The sequence below is a fragment of the Leptonychotes weddellii genome, chromosome 7, assembly GCF_054177405.1.
Source record: "Leptonychotes weddellii isolate Sample4059 chromosome 7, ASM5417740v2, whole genome shotgun sequence".
Taxonomy (NCBI): domain Eukaryota; kingdom Metazoa; phylum Chordata; class Mammalia; order Carnivora; family Phocidae; genus Leptonychotes; species Leptonychotes weddellii.
The window spans coordinates 120,037,931-120,056,261 of record NC_138375.1 but is presented as its reverse complement, the minus strand read 5'-3'; the positions used below and the strand labels follow the sequence as shown (position 1 = coordinate 120,056,261).

Sequence of the window (18,331 nt, the reverse complement as noted above, 5' to 3'; positions counted from 1 at the left end):
TTCCACTTTGTATTCTGGACAACACTGGTGTTACCATTATTTACATTCATTATCATTGTCCTTACTACTCATATTTTATCATTAAATGGTGGAAAATGCAGAGGTTACCAAGTAGGGTAAATATATAACTAGAAAACAGGAAACTTGGCAATTTCTAGAAGCATAGGATTTCGAGATGCTAAGCATGGAGCATTATTTACCTCAATTCATGGAAGAAGAGATGATGTAATAGAAGAAGAGAAAATGGAATTTTTCCCCAAAACATGACAGATGAAAAGTCACAGTTATATATAATGCTTGTGGTGTGTGTTTTGCCTTAATCCAGCAGTGTATCATATTTTCTGTTCCTTGCTTTCTCTCTTCATTTATCTCCTGTTTTTGCACTTATCTTTGAGGTCATTATAGACAGGCACGGAATTTTATGTTTGATAAGTATATATAGCAGAAATCAAGTCTGCTCATTTTTTATCTTGGTCCATCTTGTATGTCTTTTATAATCTCCTTCCCTAAAGACAGGATTGGCAATTCTGATCTAGTATTAATAGCTCTGTAATACAGTGATTGTGAAAAACACATGGCATATACCTAACCAAATTGTTATAAAGGGCTGAATAGAAAATGATCTTTTCAAGATTTTTTTTCTCCTTGAAATGCTCAGAGAGGATAATACTAAGGTTCATTAGAACACTTTAGTGTATTCTTCATTTTTAACACTGGATCTTTTGAAAGATACAGGGGGAGATACTTAAATGAAACAAGGTGGAATTATGTACACTTGTAGCCAGATTGATGCACTATGGCCAGGGATTGTGCCTATAGTTAACTTTACATCTGGTTTAAAGTATAAAGTTACAGTCAAGTGTATAATAGTCACTAACACCTTAAAACCATATTTCCTTTATCTCCTTGGTGTCAGTTGGCACATTGTCTTGGTCAATATAAATGAAAAGTAGGGATGCCTGGGTAGCTTGGTCGGTTAAGTTTCCAACTCTTGATTTTGGCTCAGGTCATGATCTCAGAGTCGTGAGATGGAGCCGGCTTAAGATGGAGGGTGCTTAAGATTCTCTTTCTCTCTCTCCCACTCCCCCCACTTGGGCACGCACGTGCTCTCTCTCTCTCAAATAAGTAATCTTAAAGTATATGTATAATATATATTTATGAAGACTATAGATATATATATTTAGGAATTTTATATATATACGTATATATGAAGTAAATCTCCTGAGGAAGGAAGGAATTTAGGTGATGGTCACTGTTCACTACTGGTGAAATTTATAATGGATGGGTCAAGTTGACAGTACCTGAATCCACCAGACATATTTTCCACCTCAATTTTATTTTTTCACAGTTTTCAAAAATGTGAAGGGACAGTGCAGTGAATACCTGTATACCTACCCCTTCTCTTAAATTTACTATTTGTTTATATTTTACCCCATTGCTTTATCTTTGTGTGTATATATATATATTCTTTTATTTCACTTAAGCAATTTAATGTTGACAGAATACTGTTATCGAAATGTATATTCCATCTTCATCTTTCCCCACTTGTTTCGGTAATGTCCCTTTCAGCTATTTTTCTTAGATCCAAGATACAATCTAGGTCATGCATGGCATTTAGTTATTATTTTTAAATCCTTTAATCTAGGACTTTCTAGCCTGCCCGTTTTAATCTTCCAGGACATTGATATTTTAAAGAGTCCAGGCAAGTTACTTTGCATTTTGCTCCTCAGTTTGGATTTAGCTGGTTGTCGTCTCATGATCTAAGTGATCAATTCATTTTTTTTAAACTTCATTAGGGAAATATTTGAACATGTGCAAAGATCGAAAAGCAGTGTAATGTACCTAGCATATCAAGCACAATCACCAATGCTTGGCTGACTTTATTTTATTTATAACTTCCTACTTCCCAGATTATTTAAAGACCAATCATAGACTTAGATCATTTCAGGTAGAAATATTTCCACATTTAGCTCTAATATTTAAGGTTTCTTTTTAAAAAGAAAAAACATAACCACAGTACAAATCTACTACCTTAATGTCAAAAAAACAAAAACAAAAAAACAGAAAGAAAGAACCTACCTGACAGAAGTGTATTGTACCATCTTGAAATATTCCTGCCAGAAAACTTGTATTTCAGTCTGATGACCTGTCTCGGTCTATCAGTTGACTAAGAAATACAGAAGTGAGAGCAGCAGGTTAAATAACAGAAGTTGGAGGTGCAGTCAGCAAAATCCAGAGTGTGAGTCTTCTATAGGAAAATGACCTAAAAGTAATAAAATGTAAAGGAAACAGTGAACCTGTGGATTGAAAAAGACTTAAGAGGCATATCAACCAAATTTAATGTGGAGTCCCTTTGTGGATCCTGATTTAAACAAACTATTTAAAAAGGTAAGAAAAGATGGACAGCTTGGGGGAATTTGAATGCTGATAGGATATTTGGTGATGTTAAGGAATTACTTTTCAAACTGTGTTAGTGGCTTTGCAGTTAGGATTTTTTAAAGTGCTTACGCTTTAGAGGTACATACTGAAACTTTTATGCATTAAGTGATATCTGGGGTTTGACTCACAATGACGTGGGGATTGGTTCATTATGCTATTCTCTCTGCCATTGTATGTCTTTGAAATTTTACCAAATGAAAAGATTGAAGGTGAGGGTTCGTGGTAAATCTGTTGCAGAAATTTGTAATGCGTAGAGCTATCATTCCTGTTCATTATTATCATATTTCCCTGATATTAGTCTCCTTCATTAGCATAATAAAGATGTATTGTGAGTTTTTTGAGTGGTTTGTAAGACTTAATTTTCCATTTTTTTCCCTTTTTAAGGTAATGAGCATGGTGTCAGGATTTGCACCATTAATTTCTGCTGGTATCTTTTCAGCCACTCTTTCTTCTGCATTAGCATCCCTTGTGAGTGCTCCCAAAATATTTCAGGTAGGTATTTTCGCATTACAGGCTTTATTGAAGGGGAATTTATGGTAATACATTTCATTTTGGGATTGTTAATTTTTTCAGATTATTTGTTTACCTCATAGGTGTTTATGATTTATACACATGTATCTCAAGCCAGATATGTTTAACTTCGTATGTTTGAATGTGAATGTTTCTGTTTATATAAACTCTAGTGCATTTACCTACTGTCAGGGTGTAGTCCTTGAGTTGTCTTTCTGGAAGTGGTGATGGATTTTTGCTTTTTTCGACGCATTCTCGTTGCTCAAAGTTTTCTAATGTCTTACCAAGAATAAGGAATGCATTCCAAGCATAAATCAGAAGAATTAAAGGATCTTGTCCCTCTTAGCATGATGTCAGTCTTTATGTTTTACTTTACAAATATTTCAGTGCCTACCATATGCCACACATTGTGTTAACTACTCAGGGTAGAAAGATGAATAAGGTAGACATTATCTCCCTTTAATGAGCATTAGATAAACAGCTGATACTGAATAGGAAATACTTTTTATTACTGAGTCCAAAAATGAAATGTTGATTCTGCAGCCTGGTTCTTAATATTATAGTTGTAGGCAGTGAGTACAGTAAATGTAGAATATATTTCTTTTTTTTTTTAAAGATTTTATTTATTTATTTGACAGAGAGAGACATAGCGAGAGCAGGAACCACAAGCAAGGGGAGTGGGAGAGGGAGAAGCAGGCTTCCCGCAGAGCAGGGAGCCCGATGTGGGACTCGATCCCAGGACCCTGGGATCATGACCTGAGCCGAAGGCAGACGCTTAACGACTGAGCCACCCAGACGCCCTGTAGAATATATTTCTTAAAACAATTTTTAGTAAAGTTTTAACAAAAGTGGTTAAGTTTATAATTAGGATTTTTATCTGCTTTAAATCTAGGATTCAGACTTTTTTCTTACTTTTCATACTTATGTCATACTTACCAAGTGTTCACATTTCTTTTATTCATGTACCTGCTTCTCTGATTTTTTTATTTTCCTGAAAGAATTTCAATATGAAGTGGGGTTAAGCAGATAAAAACTTCAGTGGTATTCTGAACCAACTACCTTTTGATGCTTGAAATGTTTGGTCTCCTTTATAGGTTGTAGGTAAAGCAGTATGATATGGGGGAAGAACGAGGAACAAGAGTTAGAAACTTGTGTTCTATTCCTGAGTAACCTATTAAAACTGTAAGGAAATCTGTATGTCTAACTGTGTTACATTTCCTTCTAATATTTACGTTTCTTCCCTAGGCTCTTTGTAAGGACAACATCTACCCAGCTTTCCAAATGTTTGCTAAAGGTTATGGGAAAAATAATGAACCTCTTCGTGGCTACGTCTTAACATTCTTAATTGCCCTTGGATTCATCTTAATTGGTTAGTCATATAAATGACGTGCTAATACAAATTTTGGAGTATTTACAGTATTAGCTCTAAACATTGAATTAATAAATTATAAACAAAACCTTACTTTGCCTAGTAAACAAAGTTAGTTTCTTTGTGGTCAATTTAAAGAATATATAGAAAGTACTGCAAATAAAAGTGCTCAATACATATTTGCTGAAATTACTATCGTCATTAAATCCTCATGAGAGGGATTCTTGTCCCTGAAACAAATGAGATAATAACATAAGGGAAAGGATTTCAGTGCCCCCTCCTGAAGGTACGGCCTTCACTGAGCCTCTTTTTGGTACTTTTGCCTCTGATCGCAAGTGAGCTAATGAGTCTTCCACTGCTAAAGATGACAGTGGGCTTTTATTGAATGTCTGATGATACCACCATATGTGGAAACTCTCATGTAATGCTGCTAGGTATCTATTTGGTAAGGCTACCTTGGGAGAACAAATTAGCAATGTTGAGTAAGGTTTCTCACAATCCAGCAATTCTCTTTAGGAGTATTTACCCTAAAGAAACTTGAATATATAACCAAAGAGCCACATGCAAGCATGTTTTTAGTGTCATTAATTACAATAGTGAAAAATGGAAGCAACCTGAATACCTACTAACAGAAGAATGAAACTGCAGAATAATACTCAGAGGAGTAAAAAAAATTATTAAAATTGATTTTCATATATCAATATGAATGAATCTCTAATATAATAAATGTATCAGATCAAATTGCAGAATAATAAATATAAATATAGTGTGATATTATTTGTCTAACTTTTAAAATACCCAAAACGGGACTACCTAATAATGTTTGTGGACTATGTATGTTTTTAGTAAAACCATATAATATCATTGGAAAAAATACACCAACTTTGGAAGAATGAGGTATAAAGGGTTTCAACTATGGACCTAAGGTTTGATTCCTGAAAAGTAAAGTATACAAACTATATCTGACAAAGTATAAGTATTCATTAAGTCTGAATGGTGGAAAAGGGGGTATTCCTAAGGCTGTCATCTAAAGGTTTAAAATAATTTCATTTTTTAAAAAGTCAAAAAGTAATGTGTCAGTAAATATACCTCATGTTTCTTTTGCAGCCGAGCTGAATGTTATTGCTCCAATTATCTCTAATTTCTTCCTTGCATCGTATGCATTGATCAATTTTTCGGTGTTCCATGCATCACTTGCAAAATCTCCAGGTGATTTTCCATTTTTAAAAAATTTTGTAAATGCACTAATGTCTTTGATTTTAGGGAAAATAAGACTTTAACACGTTTTAAAAGATAGGTATTGTGAGTGTTTAGCCCATTAATGCTCAGTCAGCTCTTACAGTTGAGTCAAATTAACTGCGTTTTCAAAGATCTCTTTATCATGATGTTTCCCAGTAATGTACTGTTTCTTGTCTTAGAAGCGTGTAAGAGTGTTAATCTCAAATTTTGACTAACACTTTGAAAGAATTATTGTGCTTTTCTTTCCCTGTTTTTATTTATTTAGCTGCTTTCTGTTTCAAGTTCTGAGAACATTATTTTGGTATAGCTAACCTGCCCAGATGAATATTTTCGACACTATAAGTTTGCAGAGTTCTATTATAAAGGGTCTCTTGCAACTGGAGAAGTGCCTCGTATACTTTTATTGAGGGGTTTTTGTTATTAATCATAACAGTTGGACATCAGGGAAAGAATTGAAGGAGCAAAAAGCACTTTTCCTTCTAAGGACCCAAAAGCCTCTCAGAACTTTAAGAATATAAATTTCAGAGGTGTCTTTGTGGCTATGAAGGGCAGCACAAGGGATGCTTGTACTGGCCTCTTATCTTGGCTGTATTAATAACAATATCCTGGTTGTGATATTATAGTATCATTTTGCAAGGTGTTATCATTGAGGGAAATTAGGTAAAAGGTTCCCCAGAATTTCTCTGAATTATTTCTCATAACTTTGTGTGAAATTTGATTTAAAAAAGAATATAAAATATATTAAATTATGATTTAAAAATATTTTTTGGCTATGGAATGAAAACTTTAAAACATGGTCTTCAGCATTTTTTTAGAGTGAGCTTAATTCTTAAATACTTCACTGAAGGTAAGTTTCTATACTCAACTGTTAATTTTTCTAGCAGGTTGATCAACTTCTAACAATTTTCAAGAATATTCTGTTTGAACTCTTCTGTATATTCATTAGAATATGGGTATGTCTTATGCTAAAAATCCAGAACATAAAACCACACTACTAAGGGCTGTATTTGAAAACCTCTTTCAATCTTTTGTAGTTTTTAACCATTAATTAAGATACGCTGATTTAAACTTTTTTTTTTTTTATGAAGAGTTTATTGAATACAGAAACTAGTAACATAGAATAAAACAGAAGTAAATAGATGGGCTCTCTTCATGGCCTTCAGAAATTGTACTCAATAATGCTCTATGACTTTACTGTCATACATTAGCCTTATACTTGTTTAAAGCAACCACAAAGAAAGTTATATTGTGCATACCTATGTATCCTTGTCTAAAGCAGATAAGGTCTTTGAGTGACTTTGATGTCTCTATTTTATTTGTGATTGTTAGGGTGGCGTCCTGCATTCAAATACTACAACATGTGGATATCACTTCTTGGAGCGATTCTTTGTTGCATAGTGATGTTCGTCATTAACTGGTGGGCTGCGTTGCTAACATATGTAATAGTCCTTGGGCTGTATATTTATGTTACCTACAAAAAACCAGGTCAGTAGTTTTTTACATTTATTATGTAGATTTATTATGTATATTCAAGCTAGAAAATATCTAGAAGTTCTTTGTGGCTTTTCATATCTAAACATCATCTTTTGTGTACTTGAAAGGTGCTTTGTAAAACCTAAAATACCTCATTTCCAAATACATGTAGTTTTAGTGAAAATAATTACCACAGGGCTTTATTCTCTGGAATTCCTCCTTACCCATAAGTTAGATTTAACTAATCCTACTTGCAGAAAAATGACAAATTTGTATTATTAACATGTCGGTGGCCTCAATATACTTTAAAATTTTCTTTGAAAGGGTTAGACTTAGTGAAATAGCTCTTGTAGTAGCTGTTAGCCTAATAAACGTGTATTACTACTGCAGTCTTAGCACCTGCTGTATAGTAAGTACGACAGAATGTATGGTATATTAGAAAGACGTAGTATCTTCCCTAATTTGACAAAGGTATTTTTAGCTGGAAAATAGTTAAAGATTACCCAGAAGGTGTCACACTGATAACTATTGGGTGTATCTCCACAGAAGACAATGATACTCGGGTATGTTGGGATTGATCCAGTATAGTATGGTGACCTCTAACTCTGAGGGAAGAACCAGTGAAAAAGGTTTAACAAGTTTGGGCCCCAAAAGAATAGTTTAGGAAGAAATTACAAGAGTGGTTGCAGTGTAGTCATGTGAAACTGTGAGGAAACATTTTGTAATCCAGATATGACACAATGAGGTTTTGGATAAGAGTGCTGGCCTTAGAAATGAAATGGACAAAGAAGGTAATGTTTTAACCATCTTAGAAACAATTATTTCTCTAAAATAACAAATGTCTAAAATCATATTTGGTGCCCAGGCTGTTTATTCAATACAGAGTGAAATTTGCCTGTTCAAATAACTTAACTGTTAAGCACTATAAACGGTACTTTCAGAGTTTTGAAATCTTTCAGAGAGCTGCCTCTTTCCCATTAGACCTCTGCCTATATAAACAATAATTTTAAAATTATTTGTGGAACTTTGTGAGTTGCATGCACAGCATGTCTGCAGCCCTGTCACCTTCGTTTTTTGTACATTTTGCTTTAAAAGCAATTACAGTTCAGATTAGCATTTTCATAGTGTCATGCTATGGACTTGAACTATCGAAAGTTCTGAGTACATTGGTTTATTTTAGCAGTTGATTTTTTAAATATGAAAGCACTGTTTACTTCTCTGTGTCTCAAATTGGTTATTGATTGTTGGTTAATATTGGTGTGTTGCTGCATGAACACTGTCTTCCCACAGATGTGAACTGGGGATCCTCTACACAAGCTTTGACTTACCTGAGCGCACTACAGCATTCGATTCGTCTTTCAGGAGTGGAAGACCATGTGAAAAACTTTAGGTGAGCAGTAAGGTAACATAGAATCGTTGCTCGTAGGTGGCAGTCAGTTCTTTACTTACCATTCAGTAACATTTTTGTATGCTGCTATTTCATGAGAAGTTTCCTGAAAGCATAGATTATTGTTTTTTGTTTTGGTTGGACTTTGGTTGGACAGTTTATTCAAAAACAAGGAGGAGATTTCTTATCAGAAGTTGACAAAGAGGTGAATTATCTAACTTACCAAAATGTTATGAGAGTGAAAGTGTTCAAAGTCTCCCATTTGAAGGCTTTTAAGTGTCAGCTCTCATAAAGTGAACAGTTTCTTCCCCCTGTGGCCATTGAAGTTATGTAAGTATTGTATACCTACTAAGTAGAGGCAAAGTTAATTTGCAATCAGTAAAAACCTTTTGCTTTGCTTTGTCATAGGAATGGGAACATTGAAAAGATATATTTTAGCTTTTTAAATCTTTATCAGAATTACACATAAACATAGTTGAGAGAGGAAAAACTTGGGTTCATCATGAAAATCCACAATTGCCCAACTTCTTGTGTCCCTCTTTGTGACATACCACAGGCAACCACTTCGAACTCTTCGCTGATTCATTTAGTAATTACTTGATATTCCCAAACATCATGGTGGTTTTGCTCTACTTTGGATGTTTTAGGCCTTATCTCTTGATGTCCTTCCTTCATCCACATATGGTGGCTCACACATGCACTCTTCCCTTTATCCCATCCTCACAGTATCTTTTATGTCATTATTTTGATTAGGCCGTGCTTCATATTTATGTTTTTATAACGTTTTAAAATGATTCCCAGCTGAGCCATGTAGTAAATTATGATTGCTTTTTCTTTCCTGTACAGCCTTCTTGTTTCCTCTGGAGCCATTTTTTCTTTCTTTCTTTCTTTCTTAACTTAATATGTATCACCATCTCATCCTTCACCAAACTTAGCAAAAGATGTTGTTTTCTGAGCTTCGTAGTTTCTGTTTCTTTGAAGTGTCTTTCTCACTCTTTCCTGTTTCTTTAACTTGGGTTCTTAGATTTAGCCTTGTCTGAAGTAATTGTGGTCCATGGCCCGGGAAACGCTGCACTGGTAGGTGGGGCTTGTCAGTGAAGCCCTTCATGTAGATTAATATGGCTTTACTGGTTCTTTGAGAAATTTAAGTCATCTTGAAGACTTTCTTTTTTTGATATGATTAGATTGCCCAGAAAAGAGTATTTTAATATTCTGCTTGTTGATAAAAGTCCTGGCTACCAGAGTTCTTAGTCAGGTGGGAAAGGAGGTCGGGAATCTCTGGATTCAGTATGTAAATGTTTTCTCACTCTCCCCTGATGAAAGTAGCTGTTTTTGCCCTTAGGTGTTGCTGGTGTCTCACAGACCAGAAGCCGCCTTTTTTTTTTTTTTTTTTAATTAAAAAAAATGTTTTTAATTGAAGTATAGTTGACATATAATACTGAATTAGTTTTAGAGTCACCTGGCTGGCTTAGTGGGTAGAGCATGATCTCAGGATCATGAGTTTAAGCCCCATGTTGGGCATAGAGTTTACTTAAAAAAAAAAATTAAAAATTTTTAAAAAAATTTTAAAAATTAAATTAGCTTAAGGTATACTACATAGTGATTTAACCATTATATACGTGATGAAATGCTCACCATGAGAAGTGTATTATAGTATTATCAACTATTCCCGGTGCTATACTTTTCATCCCCAAGACTTAACATTATAACTGGAAGTTTGTACCTCTTAGTCCCTTTCACGCATTTTGCTCATCTCCCCAATCTCCTTCCCTTTGGTGACCATCAGTTTGTTTATATTTATGCATCTGTTTCTCTTTTTGTTGTTGTTGTACTAGTTTGTTCTCTGAGTCTGTTTCTCCCTTTGTTGCTGTTTGTTTTCTCTTATTTTTTAGACTCCACATGTAAGTGAAATCATATGGTATTTGTCTTTGTCTGGCTTATCTTCCTTAGTATAATACCCTCTAGGTTCATTCATGTTGTCGCAAATGGCAAGATTTCATTATTTTATATGAATAAGTAATATTCTGTTGTGTATATATATATACATATAATCACACCACATATTTTTCATTCATTTATCTATCACTGAATACTTAGGTTTCTTCCATATCTTGACTATTGTAAACCACATTGCAATAAACATAAGGGTGCATTTATCTTTCCCAATCAGTGTTTTCATTTTCCTCACATAAATACCCAATAGTGAAATTACTGGATCCTATGGTACTTCTCTCTTTAAGAATTTTTTGAGGAACCTCCATACTGTTTTCCATAGTGGCTGCATCAATTTACATTCCCCAAACACCAGTGCATGAGGGCTCCCTTTGCTCCACATCCTCACTTACTTTTTGTCTTTTTGGTACTAGCCATTCTGAGTATTATGAGGTGATACCTCATTGTGGTTTTGAGGCCCTTTCTGGCAAATAAGCCCTAGCCTAACAGAATTGGGGAAGGACAGAGATACTTGTTCATCATAGTGATGGAAATGATTTGGTTCTATCTAGTGTTTTCTCGTGCAGAGTTTAAACCACTGTTTCTTACTTTGGTCTCTTTAATACATGGCCCTTTCCTCTTCCAGAGGCACCTATTACATCTAACTTACAGGCATTTTGGTGATTTTTTTTTTTTTAGGCATAAAATCAGGTAGCTTCACAGCTTTCTCATTGGCTTTATGATTTAGCCTCTTCCTGATTTGTCATATCCTTTCTTGTTCTTCCATCTGCTTTCTGGCTTTCAGTATTTCCATACTACTGTGTTTTCTCCTGTTCATATTTTTGTGGGTTTTATGCCTTAAAAATCCCATTATATGATGGCATTTTTTGAGGAAGGAGTTAAAATGAAACAGATGTTTACACTCTGTCATCATTACTCGTTGTCATCTCTAATATATTTCATACCATACTTTTTTGGCATGATACAACTATACCAAATTAAGCCTTTGTGGTATATTTACCATTTAGTAAAGATAGGGACTACAAGTTATTTAACTGTAGTATAGGTTATGTTAAAGTGTACGTTAAACTACCATTAAAACAAAAGCTGAATTATGCACTAGTTCTACGAGATGGATATCACCGTTACATGTGGATGGTTTATGACGGGCGGATTTGCTGCATTTGCTCACATTCCCTGTATCTTGTCAGTCTGCCATTTCCTAGCAGGTGTTTTTGTCCATGTGGTCAAAGTTATCCCCACATCCATGGCATAGCTTACAGGAAAGGGAAACAAAGTGTGGAGGGTAGCCAGCTTCCTTTTTAGAGGAAGTGGGCTGTAGGTCGCTCAGAGGGTCAGTTGTAAGCTACCAGGCAGGCTAGGAATTATGTAATTTCTACATGGGGAGCTGTTTAACCTGCTAAAGCGTAGATGGGGAGGCTGAGCAGTGTGGGCCATAGAGGATGATGTCATGTTGGATTCCCCCAAAGCCATTCTCCCAGACAGGACTGGTTTTTCAGATAGCTTGCTAAAATTCTGAATAGGTTAGTTTTTGTTTTGTTCTGTTTTTTATGGTCTTTATTCAAGTTTTCATGCTTATTTTATGATGTTAGGAACTACCCTAACATTTAATTTAGTGGTTAAGTCAAATTTTAGTTTACTTTTTGTTAAAGTTTATTTTAATTATATAAAGTCTTGTTTTAGAGAATTTTTGGTAATGTTTGAACTTATAAAGTGGATACTCAAATATTTTTTCAGAAAATAACATTGATCTCCATTTCTAGTCAGCTAAATCAAGAGTTAAGAATATGTGAAAGTCATGCCACTATCTTGTGTCTACAAAGGCAATTGAATTTAGTTTTGATTTTCACCATAATTAATTAGAATTAAAACTTTTACTTCAAATAGAAACCTTCATATCAACTGTAATGATTTTACTGATATGACAGTTGCCATTAAAATTAAGCTAGATTAGAGAGAGCTGATATTATGAAGTAGAAATCACTATGATGTGATCAAGCCAAGAAGGAAGGTGACCTGTTTGTACATGAAGGGAAGGCCATGCTCTTAGGAAGTTTTGTGAACTCTGTGAAAGGACTGGAATATTTATTACCTTTAGAAGATGAAAAGATGTTTACATATATTTAATATATTTTAACTATTATGTGTCTTCCTGTAATACCTACCAGAATCTTGATGTATAATATTACCTATTATTTTAGAAGGACATTTTGCATGATGTTAGGTCCAAGAAGTTTTTGTTTCTGCGTTTCTCATATACTAAGAAACCCTGGTTAAAAGTCCTCTTCTTTTGAGAATCCTGTGGCCTACGTCCTGAGGACAGTTGCATAAAGGAGATTCTAGTGTAATAATACATTCTTAAGAGAAGCAACTTAAAAACATCCATGTTATCAAAAATCTAAACTTCTCTAATTTGTTTTATTTTTTAATCTTAAATTAGGCCACAGTGTCTTGTTATGACAGGTGCTCCAAACTCACGCCCAGCTTTACTTCATCTTGTTCATGATTTCACAAAAAATGTTGGTTTGATGATCTGTAGTCATGTACATATGGTAAGTGTTTGTATTGTTTTTTTTATATTAAAACATTTTTTGCTCTGTGTATATAATTTGTAATTTGTGGGGCTTTCTAGGTATGAAACGATTTGACAAGATAAATCTGTTGAGTTTGTTCGGGGTTTTTTTTAAGTTAGTTATTTTCTTCAAAATATTATCGCCTCTATACTGTCTCAAAACTTCATTTTAGAAAAGATTTTAGAATTTTAAATCTTCGTTCTTTTTCTTATTTATTATGAGATTTTACCAAACTATATTCCTCTTATAGAATGGTTTGGCTAAGAAAAGTGGCTTCTTGATAACTAAGGAATCTAAATGATACACAGTGTGTGTATTTTCTTACTAATATTTCTCATACTGTTCTGAGAACACTGGGAACATTTACTACCCAAAGAAAAAAGAGGTTCGAGGAGGTAGATGAATGGTGATAAATATCTAGCATCTAGTACATAAGAAGAGCAGAGTAAATGCTGAATTTCCAAGTTTGAACACTGTTAATTGCCTGTTCATTTGTGTTTTAACCATGAGTACTAACATTACTAAAAATAGTGGTAAGCGTCTGCCTTCGGCTCAGGTCATGATCTCGGGGTCCTGGGATCGAGCCCCGCATCGGGCTCCCTGCTCCTTAGGAAGCCTGCTTCTCCCTCTCCCACTCCCCCTGCTTGTGTTCCCTCTCTCGCTGTGTCTCTCTCTGTCAAATAAATAAATAAAATCTTTAAAGAAAAGTAGTGGTAAACATTTCACCCAAAAGTAGTTTTCTATTTTTGGCATCTTGGCTATTGAAAAGAATTCCTAGATGATGGGTCACCTGTTCTGCATGAGAAATTGGAGTATTTGTCAGATTAGCTTTTGTCCCAAACTGTTTTGTTCATCTCATTAGAAATGTGTGTTGGATGCTCCATGTCTCAGCTCCTGCTAGAGTTGATCTTCCGCTTGTATAGTCACAAAGTCAAAGTCGCGTCTGGCCAAGAACATGGACACACTGGCCCCAGGTCCCCCATAGGACTGGTAGTTTTTCAGTTTGTTTGCAAGTTGATCAGTTCAGGTTGGGGTTTTGACCGCAGGAAATTACAAATGGGGAAATTTTCCTACCAGGAAAAACAAACTGTATTTGTCCTTTACTTTTTCACAAACAATTAAGGCGTACTTTTAAACCTACTTTTAGATTTTTGCTTTATATACATTTGCATATAACACATTTTATGTGTTGCTTGCAAGGATCAAAATAGAATTGCAAGTTGAAAATCTCATTTCCTTAATTCTGTTCTTCATCATTTAACAGAAGTATGAAGAAAAAAATGCATTTATATTTTACAGCAAACTTGCATTTTCAGTGATATTTTCAGGTTCCTGAGAATTAGTAACTCAGACATTGGGGACAAATGAAAAATAAGCTGGGAAACTTTTTGTAGAAAAACGGAAGGCTCTTATTTTTCTCCATGTGATCTCTTCTCCATTTTCAATAAATTCTAATTTCGCTCATTTACTTAGTGTAATGAAAACTTCCTATTTATATTTCAGTATGTATTTCTTCATCTTCTTTTCTCCCTTTTCTGCTGCCTCCTGTGCCTTAACTGTTCCATCAACCCTATCTTGTCATAATCTACAGAAAGAATTCATTGACATGAAAATGAAGTGTTGTTGTCCTACTTCTTTCCCATCCCCAAGGTTTAGGCACCTTGTTTAAGCTATGTAATGGTGATTTTCTTAAGCGTGGACTGCATTATCTTTCAGTTAAAGGCATTATTAATATTCTTCTCCAAAGGGGCCTCGAAGACAAGCCATGAAAGAGATATCCATTGATCAAGCCAGATATCAGCGGTGGCTTATCAAAAACAAGATGAAGGCTTTTTATGCTCCAGTACATGCAGATGATTTGAGAGAAGGTGCACAGTATTTGATGCAGGTAAATATGTTACACCTTTCAAATAACAAAATTTGAGTTTTGTGTAAGCTTTAAAACCTTTTGCCTTCTAGGTGTCATTCTTCATATTAATAAAAATGGTATATCTTTTCAAATATCTTTATTACTACTAAGATTTGTGTAATCTGAGCGCTTAAGGGACTATAGAGATAATGTGCTGTTGGCTGACAGGGGAAAACCTGTCTGGAAATTACCTTAGCCTGTTTCCCTAAGGTATTTCCCCCTCATTTTCTGCTGCTATACCTCACTGGGTTTTTTTTTTGTTTTTTAAGTGTTAAGTAATGGCAGTCCTTATGTAATTTTTTTAAAATTCTAGTTCCTTACTGTATTTTTCACTATTTATTTACTAAACATAGACTTCACTTTCAGTTTTGTGTATGACACAGTAGTTACATGAGATTTGGAATTAGTCCTGAATTTAAATGCTAGCCCTGCCACTTCCTTATTATGAATTTTTGCTGAGCAAGTTACTCAACTTCTCTGAAACTTAATTTCCTCAGTCAGCCCTAAAGGTTGTGGGAAGAAATAAATGGACTGAGACAGTATTTGCCATCCTATTTTTTTTTTTTAAGATTTTATTTATTTATTTGACAGAGAGAGACACAGCAAGAGAGGGAACACAAGCAGGGGGAGTGGGAGAGGGAGAAGCAGACTTCCCACCGAGCAGGGAGCCCGATGTGGGACTCGATCCCAGGACCCCGGGATCACGACCTGAGCCGAAGGCAGACGCTTAACGACTGAGCCACCCGGGCACCCCTTGCCATCCTATTTTTGTAGGAACCCCCTTCTTCAAAGGAAAGCTTCACTAGAAGGCCATTCATTGTGCTAATTGTGGAGTTGCTTTGTTAAAGCAGAGGTGGGAGGCTCAGAGTGCTGTCAGCTGTGCCCCTTCCATTTGAATGTTGCATGTTTCTCACACTTGACAAGCACGAGGGTAAGAATATCTTAGGTGATCCTCAAGAATAATAAGGGATGGAAGTGGGCTTTCTTTGGCAGATATAAAGCCTTATCATAAACTACCATAATTAAGACATAGTAGTATTGAAGTAGTGATAATTAGATTAATGAAACAAAACAGGAGAAAAAGAGCCACTCATATAGGAAATTTAATACATGACTGAGGAAGCATTAAATCCAGGATGGTCTGGGACAATTATCTGTGTAAAAAAAAAAAAATGTAACAGATCCTTACAAAGACTACACAAAAACTATTTCCAGATGGATTAAGGAATATGAAAGGCAAATTTTTAAGCTACTAGAAGAAGATACAGAATACTTTTATGACTTGGACTAGGGAAGGATATTTTAAAATGAGACAGAGAAAGTTGAACTATGAAGAAGAGATAAGTTATTCTTTAGTTAAAATTTAGAACTTTGTGCTTCTTAAAACAAAACAAAACAAAACAAAAAACCATGAAAACAAAAAAGGAAGCCAGGGCCAGAGAGACAACATGTTACTAGCAAATGAATATGGCCCAGAATATGTAAAGAAATAGTGTCAATCAGTAAAAGGGGTAAAAAAAGGAACAAAAGTAGAGGAAAAGAAGAGGAGACATAAATGGCAGAAGTAAAAATCAAAACCACAATACACGTGTACTCCATGCTCACTAGACTGACCAGAGTTTGGTCTGCCACTTCCAAGTGCTGGGAGCAGTGAGAGCACTGGGCATCTCTGCACTGCTGTAATAACATAGATGGATCAACCATTTTGGTCAGCAGCCTGGCAGTGTGCTGCAACTTTGAAACTGTGGGCATCCTAGGATATGCCGTTCTTAACATGTGTACCTTGGAGAAAGTTTTACATGTGTGAAGAAGGTTGTCTGAAACTGCGGAGCAGCACTGTTTGTAGTAGTGACAAAGAACTGGAAGGAACTTCAACAACCATCAGTCACAGTTTTAAAGATCATGGTATAATCATGCAGTGGAATTCCACATAGCAACAGGGATAAACCTCAAAAACAAAAAGCCTTAAGGAGAATAGCAAGCTAAAAGATAGGAACGATATGGAGATGCTATAAAATTTAAATCTATATAAATTAAAAATGTATACGTATGTATGCCTAAATAATGGAATACATAGTAAAAATACAAAGGGGGCATGAGAAGGAAACATAGGGTGTTTGAAGTGTGTTTGTCATGTTTATTTTCTTTAGGTAGTGGGTGCGTGATTGATTATTCACTTTTCTATGCAAAATTTTTATTTTTTCAAGTAAAATCCTACCTCTGGTCATAAGGTTGTTTCTAGTGGGTAAATCTTAACTTGCTTTTGTACAATTTATAGGAACATTTCTATTAACATTTCTTTACTATGTATTTAATAAATGTTATGTTGGAAATGAAGGAAATTACTTCCTTAGAGCAGTGATTCCTAAACTTGAGCGTGCATCAGAATCACCTGATGAACTTGTTAGAACAGACTGCTGGGCCCCACCTTTGGAATGATTTAGTAGGTCTGCAATGAGTCCTGAGAGTTTGCCGTTCTGTAACTTGACAGGTGCTCCTCATACAGTCCAGGTCCTACATTTCGAGGACCTCTGTCTTTAAGGGTTTCTGTAGTTAAAATGACACTGCTGATGAGAGCTAGGATCCTTTATCCCCATCACTCTCCTCCAGCTAACATGCTCAACCCAGTGGGTCTTTCAGCAGTAGGGGGCAAAGGTGGGATGCATCCAACAGTGGTATTCTGAGACTGTCCTATAAACCTGGCATGTACAAGCACTTGACAGAGATGCCCAAGAGGTCGACTTTACTCTAGTGGCAGAGCTATCTGTGTAAAATAAACTTACAAATAGAATTAATCACTGACATCTTGGTGTAAATTGTCATTGGCAGTATTTCTCTTTCCTTCATATCTTCTGGAAATCTGTTACATAAAACGGCGAATGCCTCTGTGTTTGTTAGAGGTTTATAATCTTTGTCAAAATAGTTTTTTGTACGTTGATTTGTTTCTTCAGTGACTTATGTTATAATCCTGGAGATGCTGTTTTTAGATGGTTTTCATGGGCTTTACTATACCTTCCTCTCTAACTTTTCATTTCTGTGTCCCTCATTTATCTAGTTACTAATGATAAGCATTTACTTATCTTTAAATTAGCATTTAAGTATCCACCTTCCACATTAAAACTTGAGATTCACTTTTTTAACAAGAGGCAGTCTTACCAGTAGCTTGCGTATTAAGGAGCCCTTTGGCAGCGACACATCAGCACTGCTGCTGACTCTGGTATGTACTGGATTTTTCATTTCTTTTTCTTTTTCTTTCTTTTTTTTTTTTTTTTTCTGTTTTTAATGGCAGGAGCCACTAAACTGTCAATCCAATTTTAAACCTTCATTTCAAAGAGCAAAAACCTATTGTTCTTACTTAAAAATCAGATTACAGAATATGAATGCCCTTTAAATCAAGTGGATCTCATTCAGAGTCTCATTAAAGACATAACTCTACCTTTTTCCGGGACAAAAATAGCCTAGAGGTATACTCTGTAATA

The 18,331-nt window shown here is 35.1% G+C and overlaps 1 protein-coding gene across 2 annotated transcripts in view; it reads left to right on the top strand.

Moving 5' to 3' along the window:
- SLC12A2 (solute carrier family 12 member 2) overlaps window positions 1–18,331 on the top strand; it is a 103,299-nt gene that overhangs the window by 60,196 nt on the left and 24,772 nt on the right. For both annotated transcript variants that reach the window (XM_081827134.1, XM_081827133.1), the window contains exons 11-17: window positions 2,824–2,931; window positions 4,195–4,318; window positions 5,426–5,527; window positions 6,887–7,042; window positions 8,321–8,420; window positions 12,811–12,922; window positions 14,691–14,831. In XM_081827134.1, coding sequence (XP_081683260.1) covers window positions 2,824–2,931; window positions 4,195–4,318; window positions 5,426–5,527; window positions 6,887–7,042; window positions 8,321–8,420; window positions 12,811–12,922; window positions 14,691–14,831 — 843 coding nt within the window. The remainder of the gene's footprint in view (window positions 1–2,823; window positions 2,932–4,194; window positions 4,319–5,425; window positions 5,528–6,886; window positions 7,043–8,320; window positions 8,421–12,810; window positions 12,923–14,690; window positions 14,832–18,331) is intronic.